The sequence below is a fragment of the Hydra vulgaris genome, chromosome 06, assembly GCF_038396675.1.
Source record: "Hydra vulgaris chromosome 06, alternate assembly HydraT2T_AEP".
Taxonomy (NCBI): Eukaryota; Metazoa; Cnidaria; class Hydrozoa; order Anthoathecata; family Hydridae; genus Hydra; species Hydra vulgaris.
This window is the reverse complement of record NC_088925.1, coordinates 6,140,001-6,161,461: the sequence shown is the minus strand read 5'-3', so window position 1 is coordinate 6,161,461 and position 21,461 is coordinate 6,140,001. Positions and strand designations below refer to the sequence as shown.

The following is a 21,461-nucleotide window of genomic DNA, read 5'->3' as shown; positions in this document are numbered from 1 at the left end:
AGCTCGCAGGCGTTAGCTTGCTCGCAAAAAATGTACTTTTTTACAATCATAAAACAATACATACTACAAATAAAATAACTTTCTTAGCAATTTTATTGGAAAACGGAACACGTCTAACTTTAGATTTTGCAAAATTTATCTTAAAGCAACAATATCCACATATTCAGCAATTTTGTTTTCAATGAAAATTATTGATAAACCATTTAAACGTTTCTGGGCCATTGTTGATCGTAAATAGTTTTTTAATAATTTTAATTTGGAAAAATTACGTTCTCCTGTACTTACTGTTACCGGTGGTGTTAATAATATTTGTTGGGAAATATAAGCATTAGGAAACAGTTCTTTAAGCTGACTATCATAGATCCATTTAAGCACAGATTCCGGTGATTTTTTCCCATCTAATTTCTGTGATAAAAATTAGGTTCTAGAAACCAATACTCTGAATACACATCTTTTTATTCATCATGAGTCAATACTGTTTCCAGTAATCTGCATTTATTAATTATGTCTTTTCCTCCTATTTTATCAATATCTTTGATATCATACAAAAACTTGAACGGTTCTATTGTACTTGAGCTTTCAAATTGACCTTTAAGCTATCAAATTGTTTATTTATTGATTCTTTAGCTATTTTAATGAGAACAGCAAAAAATTGCTCTTTAAATTTTTGGTTTGGTTGTATATCACCATCTTTTTCAAGAGGTTCATCATCAAAAAATCTTTTTCTTTTTCTTGAACTTTTTCACGTGAAATAGAACTGAATTCGTCAATCAAATTTGCATCATTAGCTAGAATTTTGGCTTTTAAAATATATAAGAATCTTCAGTGTGTTTAGTAACAAAAAAAATCGAAAGTTTTCTTTAATGCATTTGCAGCAGTCTTCACGTCTATAGTTTGAGATTAATCTCAAACTGCAGAAACAATTAATTTTAGTTAATACATCGTGCCAAACCATAGAACTAATAATCTAATTTTGATGCAAGTGATTCAGCAGTTAATCTAGTAATAGATTTTTTTTAATGTTAACAACTTCTTTCAATGCACAAAAAATTTCTTTTAATCCAAAATTTAGAGCACGAACAGCATTCACATGACTATCCCATCTGGTAGTACTAAATGATTTTACTGTTAATTTGCAACCTTTTGATTCAAAAGTTTGCCAACGCTTTGTAGTCGCAGAGAACAAATTATACATTGCTTGAACTTGTGAAAAAATTTTATATTTTCTAAACATGCTTGGACTGCATCCGCAACAACTAAATTTAAGGAGTGAGAGACACGAGGAATATAAAGGCTCGTGAATTTATTTCAGTAATACGCTACTGTTCACCAATTTTTTTAACTTTTATATTGGATCCATTATCAAATATATAAAAATAACCAAAACAAAAAATGTGTAAAAATACTTATATAAATAATAGACTAACAAGGAGATTTGTATTTTTTTTATAAAAATATTCAAGAAAATGTTTTTAAATCTGGAAAATAAGGTGCAGATATGTCATTCACAATTGACAATAGAAATTTAAGGCGGGTTCCTATTTCACAATGGATAGCATCAATGTCGGCCATCTTGTCCAGAAGTATACATAAAAAGTAAACTTTCGACTGATTGGTTAGAAGAAAACATTGAAAAAAAAAACTGATTGGGATTCGACAACGAGCATAACTCAGTTTTTACAAAAATGGATTTAGTACCTTTTGCATTTTTAGTTATGTACCTAGAAAGACCTTTATATTTTGTTTCTAAGCAGAATTTTAATTTTTCGCATTTTTAATGCTGCGCCTTTTTAATGGCATATATATATATATATATATATATATATATATATATATATATATATATATATATATATATATATATATATATATATATATATATATCGTGAACATTTTTTAGTGTGTGCAAAAAAAAAATAATGCCAACCCTAATAATGATCAAATTTTATCAGAACGACGTTTTTTTTTTGGCAAGTTTTCATTTACTGTTGATCTTTAAATTTGCTGCCTGTGTACTTTGCACACTTTGCACACGCCACCAGCCAGCACTATATATATATATATATATATATATATATATATATATATATATATATATATATATATATATATATATATATATATATATATATATACAATGAAAAATGTATGTCAAACAAAATCTCAACTTCAAAAAATTTTTTTTATATATTTCTTTAAAGGTTTGTAAGAAATTAGTACAAAATATATGTAACACTAGAGGCTTTTCAATGTTTCATCAGTAGTGTTAGTTTAAGTGCTGTTATGTACAAATTTATTTATTTTTTGTTACTAAAGTATTTTTTAATCAATTAATGTATTGTTGCTATTAGTTACCATTGTCTAATATTTTTTAAAACAGGAAGTGTTAGTTAAAAGTATCATGCTTTTGTTTATGCAAATGATATTCATAAGATAATAAATTTTTATCACTTTTAAGTTCCAGAAATACAAAAAACAGGAAAAATGGTTCCATTATTTTTTTATTTATACGTTGGCAATCATATACATGATTGTCAAACCTGTCTGTTGAATGGCCAGTTCTGCAACTTGAAATATGACCATTAGTGCGATTTCTCAAATTGTTTGTTTTTCCAGTATACGTTGATTGACCATTACAAGACAAACATTTTAGATAATAAATGACATTCTTGCTGCTACAAGTAATGTGACTTTTAATATTCCAAATAGTACCGTTGGATGTTACGAAATTATTTACCTCTTGTAGGTAAAATAAACAAGTTTTGCTACGACTATCATTACATTTGAAAATTCTCATCTTTTTTTATTAGATGTTGTGGAATTAAATTTAGCGGAAGTAAGTTGTCTCAGTAAATTTGGTGGTTGTTTGTAAGCTATTACAGGATTTATGTTTGAAAATATGTTTTGTATTCTTTCACTGGTGGATAAACTGAGTAGAAGTTTGGTTTTAGTTAATATAGGTTGGCAATTTAGGTTGCTGTAAAATGTAGTGACTAAAGGAACGACTTCATTAGGTTTCTTTTGTTGAGCTGGTCCTTGTGGTTTTGCATTATGAAATGCTTTTTCAATAACAATGTCTGGATAATTACATTCTTTCAGCCATAATTTAAGCTCTGCTAAACGCAGGTTTTCGGTGATATAATCAGATGTAAATACAATTATTCTTTTTGCAAGACTATAAGGGATGTTCTTTTTGGTGTGGTAAGGATGATGACTGTTAAAATTAAGATAATCGTGTGTGTTTGTTTCTTTATAAAATATGTCAGTTTTGATATATTTGTTATTTTGAAGAATAACAGAAATGTCTAAAAAATTAATTATATTATAAATATTTTCTTTTTCAACTAATTCAATGCCATAGTCAATTGTGAAGGTAATTGAATTGTTTAATTCGGCGAGTGACAATTTAAATTTGTTTATATCTAAGTGTTTAGGCCATATATTAAAACCATCATCAACATATCTAAAGTAGAACTGTTCAATAGTATGAACCTCGTCATTCGAAAAAAATCTTGGTAGAATTTTTGGAAAAAGTATTGTTTCTTCTAAGAAACCTATCGAAAGACATGCATAGTCTGGTGCAAAGCCTGTACCCATGGCTGTACCTGTGATTTGGTGAAATAATTGATTATCAAAGAGGAAATTATTGTTTTTTAAAATAAATGATGTTGATTCTATAATGAAATTGGTAGTAATTCGTTCAGGTATTAGATTTTTATGTTTTTCAACCCAAACTGGAAATACTGGAAAAACAAACAATTTGAGAAATCGCACTAGTGGTCATATTTCAAGTTGCAGAACTGGCCATTCAACAGACAGGTTTGACAATCATGTATATGATTGCCAACGTATAAATAAAAAAATAATGGAACCATTTTTCCAGCTTTTTGTATTTCTGGAACTTAAAAGTGATAAAAATTTATTACCTTATGAAAGTCATTTGCATAAACAAAAGCATGATACTTTTAACTAACACTTCCTATTTTAAAAAATATTAGACAATGGTAATTAATAGCAACAATACATTAATTGATTAAAAAATACTTTTGTAACAAAAAATAAATAAATTTGTACATAACAGCACTTAAACTAACACTACTGATGAAACATTGAAAGGCCTCTAGTGTTAAATATATTTTGTACTAATTTCTTACAAACCTTTAAAGAAATATATAAAAAAAATTTTTTGAAGTTGAGATTTTGTTTGACATACATTTTTCATTGTATTGGTTAAAATTATATTAATAGTTATATATATATATATATATATATATATATATATATATATATATATATATATATATATATATATATAGACACACACTCCTAGTCGGCGCTTACGGAGACATGTTTTTTTTGTTCCCGTTTTGTTGTTGTTTTTTTTTCCTTTTTTTATACTATTTTTATCATAATTTTTATTATTTTCATCATACTTTTATTTTTATTTATACATATTTAATATTATTTTTTTTATTATAAAAGTATGTTTTTTATATATTTTTTTATTTTTATTTATTTATTATATATTATATTTCATTTTTATTATCATCTATTTACAAAAACGATTAATTACAGTATGACCATATGACCATATTTAAACTTTGCCGTAACCCTAACTCTTAGGCTGACCTTGATGCTGACCCCAAACAAACCCTCAGTCAATGCAGCAGCACTCTGCTGCGACTAAGGCTATTTGATAGTCAATGCATGTACTTTCGTTCTCTATAAAAGTTGCTTACGGGGACATTTTTTTACAAAAAAAACGATGCTTACGGAGACAAAAAATTAATGCTAATGTCCCCCTAAGTATTCGTTTTTTTGTAAAATCTGTCCCCGTAAGGGATACTATAGGTGTATATACATATATATATATATATATATATATATATATATATATATATATATATATATATATATATATATATATATATATATACATACACACAATGATATATGTATATATCATTGTATATTAGGCAGGTCCGTTTTTAGAGGTTGGAAAAACTAGAACTTTCCCAACTTATTTTGCCATTCTATGTTGTTACTCAAGACTTTTCCTAAAAAAATATTTGAAAAATTTTTAATTTCCTGACCTCCCTTGGGGTTTGAATATTTTATATTTAATACAGTTTTAGGGAAATTTTTTCTTTAATTTGTACCGCCGGACCAATGCACAGTGGGCCAGAATGCACTTTTACTGGACAAAATTCATAACTAATTTAATATTAGAGCTATATTCACTAAAATTAGTGTGAGTACTAATATGATGTCGCTTTTTATGAAGGTAATATTTTTTTATTTCGTTGCTATGGATACCTTTATATTGCTTAGCAACAACCTACTTTTGTTATCTGCAGATATTTTATAAGTGCTATATTCACTAAATTTGGCATGAGTACCAATATGAGATCACACTTCTTACAAAAGTGATAATTTTTTAAATTTAGTTGTTATGGATACTTATATTGCTTAGTTACCGGATACTTTCCTTAGTTACAAAGTGGTAAATTGATATTTGAATATCTTATCGGATTTTTGACCCACCTATATTGAATAAAAATTGAGTATTTAGGTAAATAATGTTTTAGGAATAATAAAAGCAAAAAATAGTGCAAGAAAACGTTATCAATTTTAAATTACATCAAAAAATTATAAAACAATAATATCGTTTGAAGATTGTTTAAGTAATTGTAAGAAATCTGAAGGAAATGCTTTATGATTTGTTTGGTGTGATGTTGATTTACGCAATGATGAAATAACAGGATCACTGGAAACTAGGAGTCTATTGATAAGATCAGTATTTGTTGCTTTTCTGGATGTTTTTCGGCTGAAATTTTCGCGATAAGATTTAAAGTCTTTATTTCTAGCCTCTTGAGCTTCCTCTGACATAAGTCCGATGGGTAATGTAAGGCTTTTAATTATGTCATGTCCATGTATCAATACTTTGTGAACTGATTGATCCATGTAATACCATGGATAAAGGGACACATATAGTCTAAAAGTGTCAAAACAATAATCCTTGAACTTTAAGCAGTCTATTTCATATCCTGAAGAGAGCGTTACCAAGATAATGTAAAATCTGAATATAAGGTTTTGGTCAATACCCAGAATTTCAGCTGTTTGTTCATATGCTGCACGCCTTGAGGTATTGCCATCATTACTTGTTCCAGAACCACCACTTTTAGGGAAATCAACAACAAGTCCCATTTTGTTCATAAAATCAGTCTGAATCTTTTGTTTAGCTACAGATGCCTTTTCTTTGTGTTCTTTAGATCTTGCTTGCCACTTTCTTGTTTCTTTTTTATATGCAATGTGCAATAACATCTCAAAAAATCGAATCCATGCATGAAGACTGGAAAGACCATATTTGAACTCTCTGTTAGTATAATCTATATTAAGGATATCAAGACTATTCATATTTTTTGGAGAGGCACCACACACTGAACAGCATTGGTACGAGTTATTTTTTTTAGATAATATTGTTTGAACCTTCCCATCAATCATTGTAAGTTCAATAATACAATTCACTTCAATAGAAGATCCGCAAACCTCTAATAAAATCATACCCAAGCTTTCTATCTCACTTTTAATGTACTGATCTTCTTCAATCACAGATTCCTTGGATTCCATTTTGTATGCAAATCTTATGGGTCTACAATAGGCTGTGGAGGACGACTTTTGATTTCTCCAAATAGGCACCTTTTCGTTGCTGTTGTTAAATCCAGTCAAATCCAATGGGACAAGACAAGTAATAAATAATGATTCTTCACGCTTTAAATCTCTGTTAATGTCGGGTTCTGATAAAACTTGTTTATAAATGCTTTGGCCAGTAGCACCATCAAAACCAGCCTTACACGTTAGTGTCATTGTTTTTATTGCTTTGTCGTTCAATATCAAGTGCCTTAGCACAGGTTCCTGAACTGCACAGATTCTTTGCAAAGTATGAGTCATTAAATCTTTTGAAGGAACTGAAGCTGAATAGTCCTCCACTGTTATATTTGCAGGATAACATTTCAATTTTGCATCTCTGACATCATTGTAAGCGGGGTAGATGTTATATTCTTTCTCCAAGGCTCCGCTTCTAATCAATTGATAGGAAGCTTTTGTCAGACTTGCATCAATTATTAAAGCCAGTGCTTCGTCTGCTGAATATTTAGTTGCTTTATCTGTATTTGATATATTTAAAACATTCTTGGCAGCAATAACAACAGATTCATCTCTAAATTTTTTATTAGCAGCAAAAAAAAATTCATTGGATGAATGAGATTCAATTAAACAAGTTACACGCCGTTTTTTAGTTTTATTAGAACTATTATCAAATGCAACTGGTTTTCGACCACGTCTACTTGCAGTTGGTTCATTGTCTTTTTTTCTGACAATTAAATATTCATTAAGCCAGTTCACAAACTTCTTTTCAAAATTTTTCACAGTATAGTTTGCAGATTTCCACTTTTTTATATACAAGTAAACAAATCGTTGAACAGCATGTCTAAAATCAACGTCTTTAAAATCAGCAAATTTTGGCTGAATAAATTTTAATATATCTTCAGTAATATTTTGTTTTGAAATACTAAGATTGTTTTTTTGGAGAAAATTATGAATGTCTAAGTTTAACAAAACCATATCTAAATAATTATTGTAACAAGTATTTTGTATTTAAAAGTAAAATGTTATAATATATATGCCGCCTGGACTACTAATACTTGTTAGTAATTAAGTTACTACAAGTGTTAGTAATTAAAATTAAAAGTAATAAATTACTGTCAGTGTTAGTAATTAAATTACTAACAACTACCGAAAATAAGTTGTTGCTATGTTATGCAAAGTAAGGTATCCATAGTAACCAAAAAAAGTTAACCTCATAAGAATTCTGAATCTCATTTTAATACATACCCCCAATATTGTGTATTTAGCGCAAGTAAAATACTGTTAAAACAACGTTAATGTAAAAATGAGTTGTTGCTATGCAAAATTTAGTACCATAGCAACCAAGTTAAAACATACATAAAATCTGAACGGGGATTTAAGGGGACGAGCAATCAATTAAAACTCGATTGAAGCATCATATAGCTCAAATAAATATAAGACAACACATGGCAAATTGTGGTAATTATTAGTTATTGTGCGGCAAAAAATAAGTTTCTTAAGAAATTTTTTTTTTTAATCTGTGATTTTCAAAGTATAACTGAGATAACATGCTATGACAAATTTATTTCACACATTGGTTTTTCTTATCTCTAAATACTCTAGAATAACATGTACTAATTTTTTGTTTCAAAAACGTAGATGTAATTGAAATATAACACAACGTTGATGTCACCGTTAATTACTTATTTATAATTTTTATTTTTTTTTATTTTATCTCAATATTCAAATGCTTAGAGTCCTGGTAACTAAGGGATTTAATATAAATAAATTATCAATAGATTTCTCCTAATATATGTAGATACTAAAATTAAATAGGTTTTCAAGATTAGACAACTAAAATTTTTCCCATTTTGTCCACCTACTGGCCCACTAAGCAATGGGGAGTTATAACCACAGCGCGCCATAATAAATTTTATGAAACTGCGCTGCGTTTGGAACTTAGAAACGTTTGAAAAAGTGAAACACAAAAGCTGCATGAAAAAAATTTTTTGGCATTAGATAAAGAATTGTTTGACATAGGACACCCAAAACTTTATGAAATAATTGAAAAAGATAGAATTCGATCAAAAGACGCAAAAGAATGCGATTTTGCAAAAACAATGATAATTGGCAAAATAGACAAAAAATATCAAAAAGGTTATTCCAACAGAGAGTTTCGCAAAAAGAAAGCCAAGGATTTTGAGCTAAAGGAGGAATCTGCTACAAAAAACTCAAAGTTAAAACAATTTTCATCAAATAGCAATTGTATTAATGAAAATCAAGAGTTATTTTCGTTAGAAAATTTTGATAATGAAGAATTTTAATATAATAACTATGGTGAAATTGAAAAACAATCAACTAAAATAAAACGAAATAAGGCGACAGTAACAGTAGATATTGGTGAACTTATTTAAAAAACTTTAACATTTTTTGGGCGTTTTGGAATTTCTGTTGAAGTACAGACATGATTATTAGCATTATTTTTAAGATGTGGAAATATCAATCTTAAGTAAAACTTTCAAAGAAAAAAGTAGAAAAATAAGAAAAGATTTATATGTTAGGGAATCAGAATTAATTAAGGAAAAAATAAAAGACAAATGTAAAAGTAGTTATTTAATTTTGCACATTGATACAAAAAAAGTTACGGTTTTAGATGAAGACAATATTTCTAAAGTAAACAAACATCTAGCTATTGTTGTTACAAGTCCTGATTGGGATTTAAATACAAATGAAAAACAACAGGATGAGCTGCTAGGCATAGTTGAATGTCAATTAGGGAAAGGGTATGATTGAGCATTGGTACGTTTTAATGTTATAAAAAAGTTTGGAATTGAAAGCTTTATAATTGGAATTTGTGCTGACACATCAGCATGTAACACTGGTTGTAATAAGGGTTGTATAAGTATTTTAGAAGAACTTTTAAATCGACATCTGTTAAGACTTTTTTGTAGAAAACATTCTCAAGAACAACATATTTTACATGCAATAAATGCAATTGCTAAAACAGAAAGCAAAGGTCCATCAAAACCTATTTATACAAGATACAAAGCTGCTAGGCCAATGCATTATGGAAATGTTCCAAAAAATATGGATCAGTTATCAAAGTTTCCGTGGTGCAAAGTTAGTAGAACTCTATTAGAAAATATGGCTAAAAAAGTTTATCTCTTTGCAAAAATGCTTTGGAACTTCATACTTTCCCCAGAAATTATAAACTTCTGTGTCAATATGTCATTTTTTTCTGGAAGGAAAGGAGGCAGTTCCTGGATTTATTATACACAAACCAGTTGCTGAACATGAAGCTAGATTAATAACAGACACTTTATACATTTTGGCAATGAAGCTTACTCCAAGTTTTTAAACCTAGAGGAAAAAACAGTATTTTCAAAGGCTGCGATATATGTAGCTTCAATTCACACAAAAAACTTTCTTCAATCAAGTCAAATTCTGCTGCTCATAATGATTTGTGTACGGTTAAAGAAATGATAAAAATGAAAGATTTTGATGCTGATGTTCCTCAAACTTTTATTTCAAGCTATTTTAAACACAGTTATTATCTTTCTGAAGAAACAGTTGTCTTTTGTTTATTTGATTAAAGTCTTGACAATAAAGTTAAAGAAAAAGTTGCTCAGCATTTAATACAAACAAATTTACCTGAATTCTTTCAACTTAAAAAATTTAAGCCTGTAGAAATAAATGAAAATTCAGAACTTAATGGTTACGTTGGTCAAAATTTTTGGCTAATATTTAAAATAGTTCCTTACTTAATTACCAAAGTAATTAGAAAATCCACCTGATTTGTGAACTCATGATTCTGATTATAAAAAAAATATGCAAAGGTTTATAAAAAGATTAGTCTGTATCAATGACTGTTGTGAAAGAGCTATTAAATTGGTAAAAGACTTTATCGATTCAACAATTAAAAAGGAAAAGTTGGAAGATATTTTACTGGTTTTGAAGGAACACAGTTAATTTTCCATTTTATAAATGTAACTGGTCCAAAGAAATACTTAATAAATTGTAAGAAAAGTTTAACTTTTTATAAGAAAAATTTAACTGAATTTTCATGTCTATTATTTACAAAACGTGTTTGTAAAACCTTTAGTCGAAGTCTTTTACATTTTTAACAGTTTGTATTTATTTTTTATTTGGATTCCTTATTTAAGAAACTTCTTAAATGCAAATTTTATTAATTTTTTTAATGAATATTTAAGAGTATTTAAATAAATATACAATTAAAAACATAGTAAAAACCAGGTCTTTAAAAGAAACCAGGTCATATTTTAAAATGTGTTATCTCAAGAAATTTTAAATATTTTGAGCTCAAATATGAATATTTTATACGAACATTCCTTATAGTAGAGCTAGCTCACACACAAAAAAAATTAATTAGTTATGTTGGTCCTTGATCTAATTAAGATGAATATAAATGACTTTTTTAAAAATATTCAAACCCTCAGGGAGGTCAGGAAAATTGAAATATTTTCAAAACTTTTTTTACAATTTTCTTGTATAGCAACATAGAATGGGAAAATGAAGTGGCAAAGTTATAGTTTTTCCAACCCCTAAAAACGGACCTGCCTAATATACATACATACATACATACTAGCATGCTCCAAAAAAATTAAAGTTTCAATACTTGTGTTCCCTGCCCTTTCTTCCATTACTTTTATGGTTATTTAACAAAATAACAACTTTTTTTATAATTTATAATTAAGTTCAATCTTGCCATCAAGTCAAACAAAAATGTCAAAAGTTTTACCTTATTTTCAGATTATTCAAGTAATCAATTGAAAATAATATGTAACAGTCCTAGAATGGTTTCTTGAGGGTTAACAGTTTATAAAATTAAAATGTTTACTCATACTACAAACAACAAAAGATGTGCATTGCACCAATAAGCTTAAATTAGTCCAGTGAATCATGCAAAGTCGTCTTCTTGATATTTGAGATTGTCTCTGTATTTCTTCCTTTGTAATTGTTCCAGCAAAGTCTGTAAAGGACTTGACTGCTCTTTTTTCTATGTCATTAACAACTCTGCAATTGTGATCAAACAATGCAGCTTCATTATATGCTGATTTAGTCGCCCATGACCGAGCCTGACTAAATGCTCTAGGCTGTAACCATGTACACCATAAGGTGGTTCTTCTCCCAGAAGTATCTGCATCAGCTTGGCACTTTCCTGATAGTTGTCACAAGATAATCCATCTTCTGATGCATCATTAGATTTAGGCACTGACAGCAGTTTATGAAAAAGGCAATAACTACTTCTTGCTGACATTTCAGTCTATGATCGTGAATGTCAAGTGTTTTGTATGTTGATTACTGAGCAAGTGAGTCCCAATGCTGCTAAAAATTCTTAAATTCTGGTTTAACTGGGATGGATTTTGCACCGAATAATTTCTTCTAAACTACACACAAAGTTCTTCCCAATTCATGGTGTTAACAAACAAAGTAGACTACCTTTTTGCCTAGTAATGTCTCAACTTGACACAATTGCCACCTTGCCCCATTCTTCCTACAGGAAATAGAAGCAGTTGTGTCAAAAATTGACATACAACAGCGTTTTCAACACTACATTCCTGTATCACAGCATAGGTAACAGTTTCCTAGGTCATCCAAATGCCATCAACTATGACAGGAATACTAAGTTGTTTTTCTCCTCTGAGAGCTCGCAGTCCTTCTATGAAAACAGCAAGTCTCTCATTGTCTCCAGGTACAATTTTATTATCCCAATAAAGTGTGGCATAATTTAGTGCAATAAATGATACTTTTTATATAAAGAGCTGTTTCTGTTTGAATTTCCATCCGTTTTCTTCTGGTACTTGACTTCGACAGTGTCACACTTTTCAAATCAGCGCCATTTTCTGATATAACTGCATCCATCAATGCTGTTCTCTAACCAGCTGACGAATTCAACCTATCTGCCATTGTAGATATTTTTGCACTCTTTAATAGGTTTTTTGGAAGCTGAAGTGTTAACATGACATTCTTCTTTGCCACACTTGTCAAACTCTTCTCTTTTGCATGATATTCAAACTTCTTGTCCTCTGGTTAATCAACAGAACTCTATCAGTACTTCACTTACCATTTTACTTACCATTCGTTGAAAACAGGTTTTACTTGCTTTGCTTTTGATTCATTTTCTTCCTCAAGAAGACCTTAGTTCTCTTCATTTTACGCTCTACTTTTCTTGTTTAGATATTGTCTTTTGTACCCAGACGCACCTTTTTAGAGCTTGAAGAGCACTCAAGAATTCAAGATCTTCGTCCTATGTATATATTTTTTAGGTACAAAGTCTATTGGTTTCTATTTTCATCTGACGATCTTGACATGCTATGAAAAAGTACTGTTTTAACTTCACTAAAAATCTTTTCTTTTTCTTAGTTTGATTTTCACCCTTTGTTCTTCTTAAGTGTCCTATAGTTATCATAAAGGTTAAGAATTTTTGCTTTTATTTTGTCTTTATGTTGTATTTCAATGCCAGTTTTAGCATGCTGCTGCTAAACTTTAATAACAAGTTTGTCTGCCCACAGCATTGTTACAACTGCTATGCTTTTAAATAAAAGAATAAGCCAATAACATCCCTTTTTGTGGGGACTCTAGAGGCTGGTAATTCCAATATAAGCTTTCCTATCAACCAGATATCATCCTTCCTCAGAGTCATGGCACAAGTAGCAATCTGTTGTTAATTATTTAGCAATCAAATACTCAGTACTATCTAGTGAATTTAAATTTATAACATTTTTAATTGCATAAACACCAACTGGAAATCAGCCATTTTGCCACTTGTTACTTACTAATTATGGTAGCACATGAAACTTTTTCAATATTAACATATAAAGTTTAAACCTCCCACAATTTGAGGGGGTTGTAATTTTTATATGGTCGGAATTTTTTAACGCTGAGAGATAATACTATGAAACTTAAAATTTATCAATGAATATAAGTCTAGTTGAAAATAGTACAAAAAATTTTTTATCAACTTGTTGCTCTCACGTTTGGGGCAGGTGTAGCAAAAATTTTGGGGCTTTTTTGTTCCCAGCCTCCAATCATCGCAATTTTTTGCAAACCCTCATTATTTGATATAAGTATAAATATATAAATGTTTGGAGTTAGCTCCATGTCTGGAAGTTAGCTATTTCAAAGATCAAAAAATGCTGGATCCGCCACTGCATACATACATACATACATTTTATATATTATATTATTATTTATAATTTTATAGAAATTTTTTATATGGATCTTTTAAAACATTAATTTTTTTAAATTTAGAAGTTAAAAAGTAAACCTGGAAATGCAATAGCAGGTATTTGAATCTAAAAATGGTAATAATTTCTCTGTCTGTATGGTTTTCATTTGTGAAATGTTACTGTTTTTAATTAGTAATTTATCAAGACTCATTTGGACACTTATCCTATAAGTACAGTTGTAATTAATTAACACATTTCAAGCGGGTATTTCAAGTATTGTTTAGACAGGTACTAATATCTAAACTGCTGATAAGTTGTGGTATGCACAACAGCTATCACAATTGTGGTATGCGCAATGGCTACAAAAGCTTTTAAAAACTTTTAAAGTTAATTATATTAGTAATTTTTTTTATAATTTTAAAAGATAGACAAAATGTATAGATTTTCTAAATATATATATATATATATATATATATATATATATATATATATATATATATATATATATATATATATATATATATATATATATATATATATATACAGAGCCGGCTCGTGGGCATTTCAAAAATAGTTTTTGATCAACTTTAGTTTGGAAAAAAATCTTTTGCCTTGATAGACAGTGACTGAATCTGTTTGTAAGATTCTCAATGCAATACAAGTATAAGGGAATATTTCTTCAAGATCACGTGTAAATATAAATGTTAGAATATCTAGTGGATTCTTTTTATCAGTTTTTCGTGACAACCAACAAAGTTCAGTTGTCAATTCTTCACCAGAAATATCCTTTTGGTCTTTGTCGGTTAAAGTTTCTTCCAACAAATTGCAATTATCTTTCGATATACCTTCTTTCATGTTTGAAATATTCGGAATTTCAAATAAAAACTGAAAATAGGACATGGTTGTTCTAAAGTCTTCAAAACGCTCTTTCATAGATTTAATGGCACAACTAAAAAGTATATCAAAGAAATTTTTTTTGAATTTTGATCTGGAATCCAAAAAAAGGAACTTGGTTTGTTTCAACTTCGTCGAAAAACTTTTTTTTCTTCCTGACTCCTTCAGTTGACAGATCGGTAAACTCGAATGTTAGACCCGAAGTTGTTGCCAAAACATATGCTGTGGTAACGTACTCATCAAATTTAGTCTGATTGTAACTGGATTCCAAAAATGCTACAGTGGATTTTAATAATTCAATTGAAATTTTGACACTTGATGAGCTTGACTGAATAATTTTGTTTGTGCAGTTTATTTTGTTCAATACATCATGCCAAATAACAATTCCACATATGAATTCCAAAGTATTCATTTTAGCAGCAATAGATTCAGCTGATAATTTGGTGGTTCCATCACTACCACTTTTGGCAACTACATGCAATGCTTCATAAATCTTTTGCATATTTTCCTTGATCGCTTTTACAGCTCTGATGTGACTCTTCCATCTTGTATCACTTGAAGATTTAAGTGAATGTGCTGTAAGAGAGACGAAGAGTGTTCGCTTATTTCTATATAAAATTTTCTTTTGTAAGCCCTTGTTTTTGTCTCTCATATTTGCATCATTATCGTATGCCTGACCTCTCAAATCTTTAAGTGGAATTTTATTTTCATTCAATGAAGCCACAATGTTTTGCTCAAATCCATGACCTGTAAAATTAAATTTTGTTTATATACGTTTCTTAACTTTTAACATATGTTACATAAAAAAAATCAGGAAAATTTCAAAAATTTACAAGCCTGTGGTATCATCAGTAATAATAAAATTTAAGAAACTCTCTCGAATGTTGACAACCAATGAATCATTATGACTAGATATCGTATAATAAGAGTTAACTGTTCATGATGACTGGCATCTGGTGTGCAATCCGCAATAATGATGTAGTATTTGGCTTTTCGATTTTTTTAAAGGATTTCCACTCTAGTAGCACGAACCACTAACTGAACAATTTCTTCTTGGATTTTCCCCTGCTTTGGAGACATGATATTCCTTAATTGGGTCAAATTCTGCCATAAATTCAACTATTTTTAGGAAATTTCCATTGTTTTCTTCATACAGTTTATCAGATGATCCTCTAAATACTATTATCATAATTTCTTGCATAACTGTTTAACTTTTGGTTTACAGGGCTCTTCATAACTATTTCTTGAATATTATGGTTTGTAAAAGTCTGAGGCCAATCAGAAATTACTTCCCATGTACAAAAAGGGAGCACGCCAGTTAAATTCGCTCGATTCTCGATCGAGAATCAAGTATCGCTCGAGAAAGTGAAGAATGGTTCGATTCTTCACCTTCCATCTCGATTTCATGTACTCTGATCTCATTTAAATTGATTTTATATAGCTAAGTTTTTATCTCAAAATCATTGTTGGGGCTATAAAATGTTTCTGAACTTACAAAAGTATCTAGTTTAGTTTGGTTTTATCACGTTCTTCCTGTTTCTTTAGCCGTTTCAGATGATAGTGAAAATCGGACAACTTTTTTCTTTTCTCCATTTTCTAGAAATTTTATAACAATAAAAATTATATAAAGTTTCACCTCTAAATAATATTTCTAATTCAAAATTCGTTAGACAATATCTAACACTTTCCTAATTATTTTTAAACAAACTAATAAAAAAATAAAAATCACTAACATGTTATAACGACTGATCAACTTTAATAATAAAGTTATTATGATAACAACATTGAAAACCCCCCAATTCAAAGAAACATATTCTATTGGTACTAAGATATGCTGAATAAGCAAAAAGGAATCCCGGAATTTTCTTTAGAGACATTTTAAAAAGTAAATTGTAGGCAAAAATTAAATATTGAAATATCAATGTAATTTTTTACATATATATAATAGTTATTTTTATCTGAACAAATTATTTTTTTGGCAAATTTTCATTTAATGTCGATCCTAAAGTTTGCCGCCCCTAGAAACTTGTCGCCTGTGTGCATTGCACACTTGGCACACGCCACCAGCCGGCCCTGTATATATATATATAAATATATATATATATATATATATATATTATATATATATATATATATATATTTATGGTATATATAGGTATGTTACATGAAATTTTTAAATTCATCAAGTTCTAGGTTGTTATATATCATTAAAAAGAGCTTTATTTCATTATTCCAAAAGTGAAAAAAATTTCAAAATCGAACCACCCTACAAAAAGTTATGACGTTTTAAGTACCGATTTTTTGATATTAGGATTTGTTGAAGAAACTGTGGTCAAAATAAAGTTTTTATTAACTAAAACTATTATAACTTAATCAATTCTTATCCAAAAGTTTACATCTTGGTATCAAAAGATGGATACAAGAGTTATCTACAAATTTATAAAGGTTTCTAGATTACGGGTGCATCCGGGGGCAAGAGGGGGCACAAAACCACCATCAATACCAGCAATAAAGACTAACAGTATTCGTAAAAAAGTGGGGTTTTTTTAATGAAAATATAAATTTTTATATACAAGATGTTTTGTAATTAGCTATCCGACCACAGTCAAATATAGAAGTTTTATCATTGTCTTTGGGTGGATGTAAGGGTGATGGTTTCAAACACCCTATTGTCAAAAATGACTCTTTTTTTTAATAAATATTAATCTTTATAATTAAAAAGAAATCTAGTATCAAATCAAAAATTATATTTTACTACTTCACATCACTAGCAGTGCACCCTTTGTTTCAAGGGGTGTAGATGGGGAAGGGGCGTATCATTGCCCCCCCCCCTCTTTTACACCACAAAAAAAAATTATATTTTTAATGAGATTCGAAAAAATATTTAAATGTAATTAAAATAATAAACTTTAATATAAAAACATCTTTTACCAAAATTCAAAATACATCACATAATGCTTAGTGATAGTTATAGATGGTTCCCCCTCTGACCTGAAAAAATTTTTAAAAACAAAAAATGTTTTATAATATTATTTTAATTAGTTTACATCTTGGCTTTTAGTTAATGATTAAGATATTAAATTCCATTAATGAAACTATATAATAATCATTGTTAACAATAGACATGACGTGAATGTAAGCTAGATCCATCTATCAAAAAAAAGTTCCACTACTCACTTTATATTTTTACAAGTTCCACTACTCGCAGTAATTTTTTTTGTGCTAGTTCCACGAGTCGCTGTAAATTTTTTTTGCTAGTTCCACGAGTCGCTGTACATATTTTTTGCAAGTTCCACGACTCCGTGTACATATCTATGCAAGTTCCACTACTCGCTGTAAATTTTTTTTGCAAGTTTGACTACTCGCTGTATATTTTTTTTGCAAGTTCCACTACTTGCTGCATACTACATATATATATATATATATATATATATATATATATATATATATATATATATATATATATATATATATATATATATATATATATATATATAAATTAGTAAAAAACACTTATCTAACTTTTTCTTCAACTTGAAGTTTCACCATTGCTGGATCATCAGGAGGAGTTCCTGAGAGCTCTTCCTGATGATCCAGCAATGGTGAAGCTTCAAGTTGAAGAAAAATTTAGACAAGTATTTTTTACTAATTTATATATATATATATATATATATATATATATATATATATATATATATATATATATATATATATATATATATATATATATATATATATATATATATATATATATATATATATATTAGTATTGCTCTTTAAGAACATTGAGCACTCTATTTGTAAAATACACTAACATAATTTACATATATATATATATATATATATATATATATATATATATATATATATATATATATATATATATATATATATATATATATATATATATATATATAGTCGAAAAATAGTAAAATCATGTAGTAAGATAATAAAATGCATGTCCAATTATCAAAAAATAATGGCAACATATTCACATTAGGAAAACATCAACTCAATGAAAACATCAACTACAATGTCAGCAACCAGCTGGAACTTTTTCATATAATAATCAACAGTTTCAGAATCATTTTCTTTTCTAGTCCAGTAAGAAATAGTAATAGCCTTTCTATGTTTTTTTTTAAGTTTTAGTATTCTGCTATTGTGCAAGACTGTCATTGCTCTATCGGAATCATATCATTCATATAATTATTATTGATATAGTATGTATTAAATATATATATATATATATATTATATTATAGTATATATTTAATATATACTATAATATAGTATATATTAAGTATATAATATAGTATAAATATAATATACTATAAATAGTATATTAAATTTAATATACTATAAATATATTATATATGTCTATATATTTTTAGACAAATATTAGTATATTACTAATATATGATATATTCTAAATACGTAAAAAAGCAATATATTATATTATTATATGATATAAAGCTTTTTAAAAATGTAATAGTATGATTGGACTGAGCAAAAAACATGTATTATTGATTTAATATATAATAAATGCTATTTTGACATTGATTTTTTATAAATGTAATATTAGTACTTATATCACAAAATCACTTTATAGAAAAATCACACAAATTTTCTAATAATTATTATTATTGGCTTTTAAAAAGGAATATTCAATATCCTACAGTACCCCCCCCTTCTCCCCCAAACAGAAGACGGAAAAACAAAACTTAGGTACCAAAAGTGAGGGTAAAAATAGGGTATCTGCTAGTTAAAATAAATTCTTGAAATTTGGCATGTGCATAGAAAACGTATAAACTTAAAAAAAAGAATAGGATAGAAAAAAAAAAGATAATATCTTCAACATTTACTCAGCACAAGAAGTACAACACACTTTTTGATATCAATAAATAACACTTTAACTTTTGTCAATATAATAAAAAAATACTCTTTAATAAAGTTCAACCATTCTACTTTTAAAAAAACTTCTAAGTTAATATAAAATTCTAAAAAAATATGCTACAAAACATGATCCTACCATACTGCCTAAACGCCAAGTTTTAAAAACGGGGAACAGTTTTTTAGCACAAAAATCGGTTCCGTAAAACGCGGGATGTAACATACCTAATATATATATATATATATATATATATATATATATATATATATATATATATATATATATATATATAAATATATATATATATATATATATATATATATATATATATATATATATATATATATATATATATATATATATATATATATACAGGTATGATATGGATGGTATTGATATGGATGAAATTAAATCTTGTATGTAAAAGTTAAATAGAAGTGGTGACAATATACTACCTTGACGAATCTCATCTATCTATCTATCTATCTATCTATATATATATATATATATATATATATATATATATATATATATATATATATATATATATATATATATATATATATATATATATATATATATGTATATATATATATATATAAATATATATATTTATATATATATATATATATATATATATATATATATATATATATATATATATATATATATATATATATATACATAGATAGATAGATAGATAGATAGATGAGATTCGTCAAGGTAGTATATTGTCACCACTTCTATTTAACTTTTACATACAAGATTGGATTTCATCCATATCAAACCTTTGTATTGGATGTAATATAGGTGGTATATTCATTCATGAATGTGTTGGCCTACGCTGATGATATGGTTCTAATTGCATCTTCTTGGTTTTCTTTTCAAAAACTAATTAGCTTTACAAATAACGAATCTTCTTTAATTAACATGTCCTTTAATACCAAGAAAACTGTATGTACGGTGTTTAATCCAATCTAAAAAATCAAAAGTTATATCAAACTCCTTCCCAGAATCATGCATGTCAGGGTGTGAAATTGCTTTTGTTGAATTTTTTAAATACCTTGGTCATATAATTAAAAATGACCTAACCGATGATCTTGATATAACCAAAGAGGTGAAGGGCCTTTACACATGTACAAATATCTTAATTAGACGCTTTCATTTATGCTCTACCAGAGTGAAGGTTAAACTGTTTAAAGCATATTGCATTTGTTTATATGGTGTTCCTTTGTGGCAAAATTATAATGATAAAACAATGGCATGCCTTCAGTATTATTAAAAAAAATGTGCTAAAATGTTTTTCGGATACAACAAATATGATAGTATATCTTTCATGCTTTTAGAGCTCAGATTACCATCTTTTCATACAATTATCTTAAACTATAGATATGCTTTTCGTAAACAGTTGATGGCTTGTTCCTTGGTGAATCACACTATGCATTCACTTAATCAAAGTTTAAAATAATACTTTTCTTTTAAAAACTATGGACCTGGCACCTAATTTATACATGCCTGTTGTCTGAAATATATTTTATTTATATATATATATATATATATATATATATATATATATATATATATATTTATATATATATATATATATATATATATATATATATATATATATATATATATGTATATATATATATATGTATACATATATATATGTATATATATATTTATATATATATATGTATATATATATATATATATATATATATATATATATATATATATATATATATATATATATATATATATATATATATATATATATATATATATATATATATATACAGTGGTGGCCAAAAGTCTAGGGACAAAACATTTAACAACCAAAAAAATATATTTTTGATC

The 21,461-nt window shown here is 27.6% G+C and overlaps 1 protein-coding gene across 2 annotated transcripts in view; it reads left to right on the top strand.

The window, feature by feature from the left end:
• The window catches only part of LOC105847916 (uncharacterized), a 60,319-nt gene that overhangs the window by 13,360 nt on the left and 25,498 nt on the right, over positions 1 to 21,461 (top strand). For both annotated transcript variants that reach the window (XM_065799071.1, XM_065799070.1), the window contains exon 4: positions 13,900 to 13,933. In XM_065799071.1, coding sequence (XP_065655143.1) covers positions 13,900 to 13,933 — 34 coding nt within the window. The remainder of the gene's footprint in view (positions 1 to 13,899; positions 13,934 to 21,461) is intronic.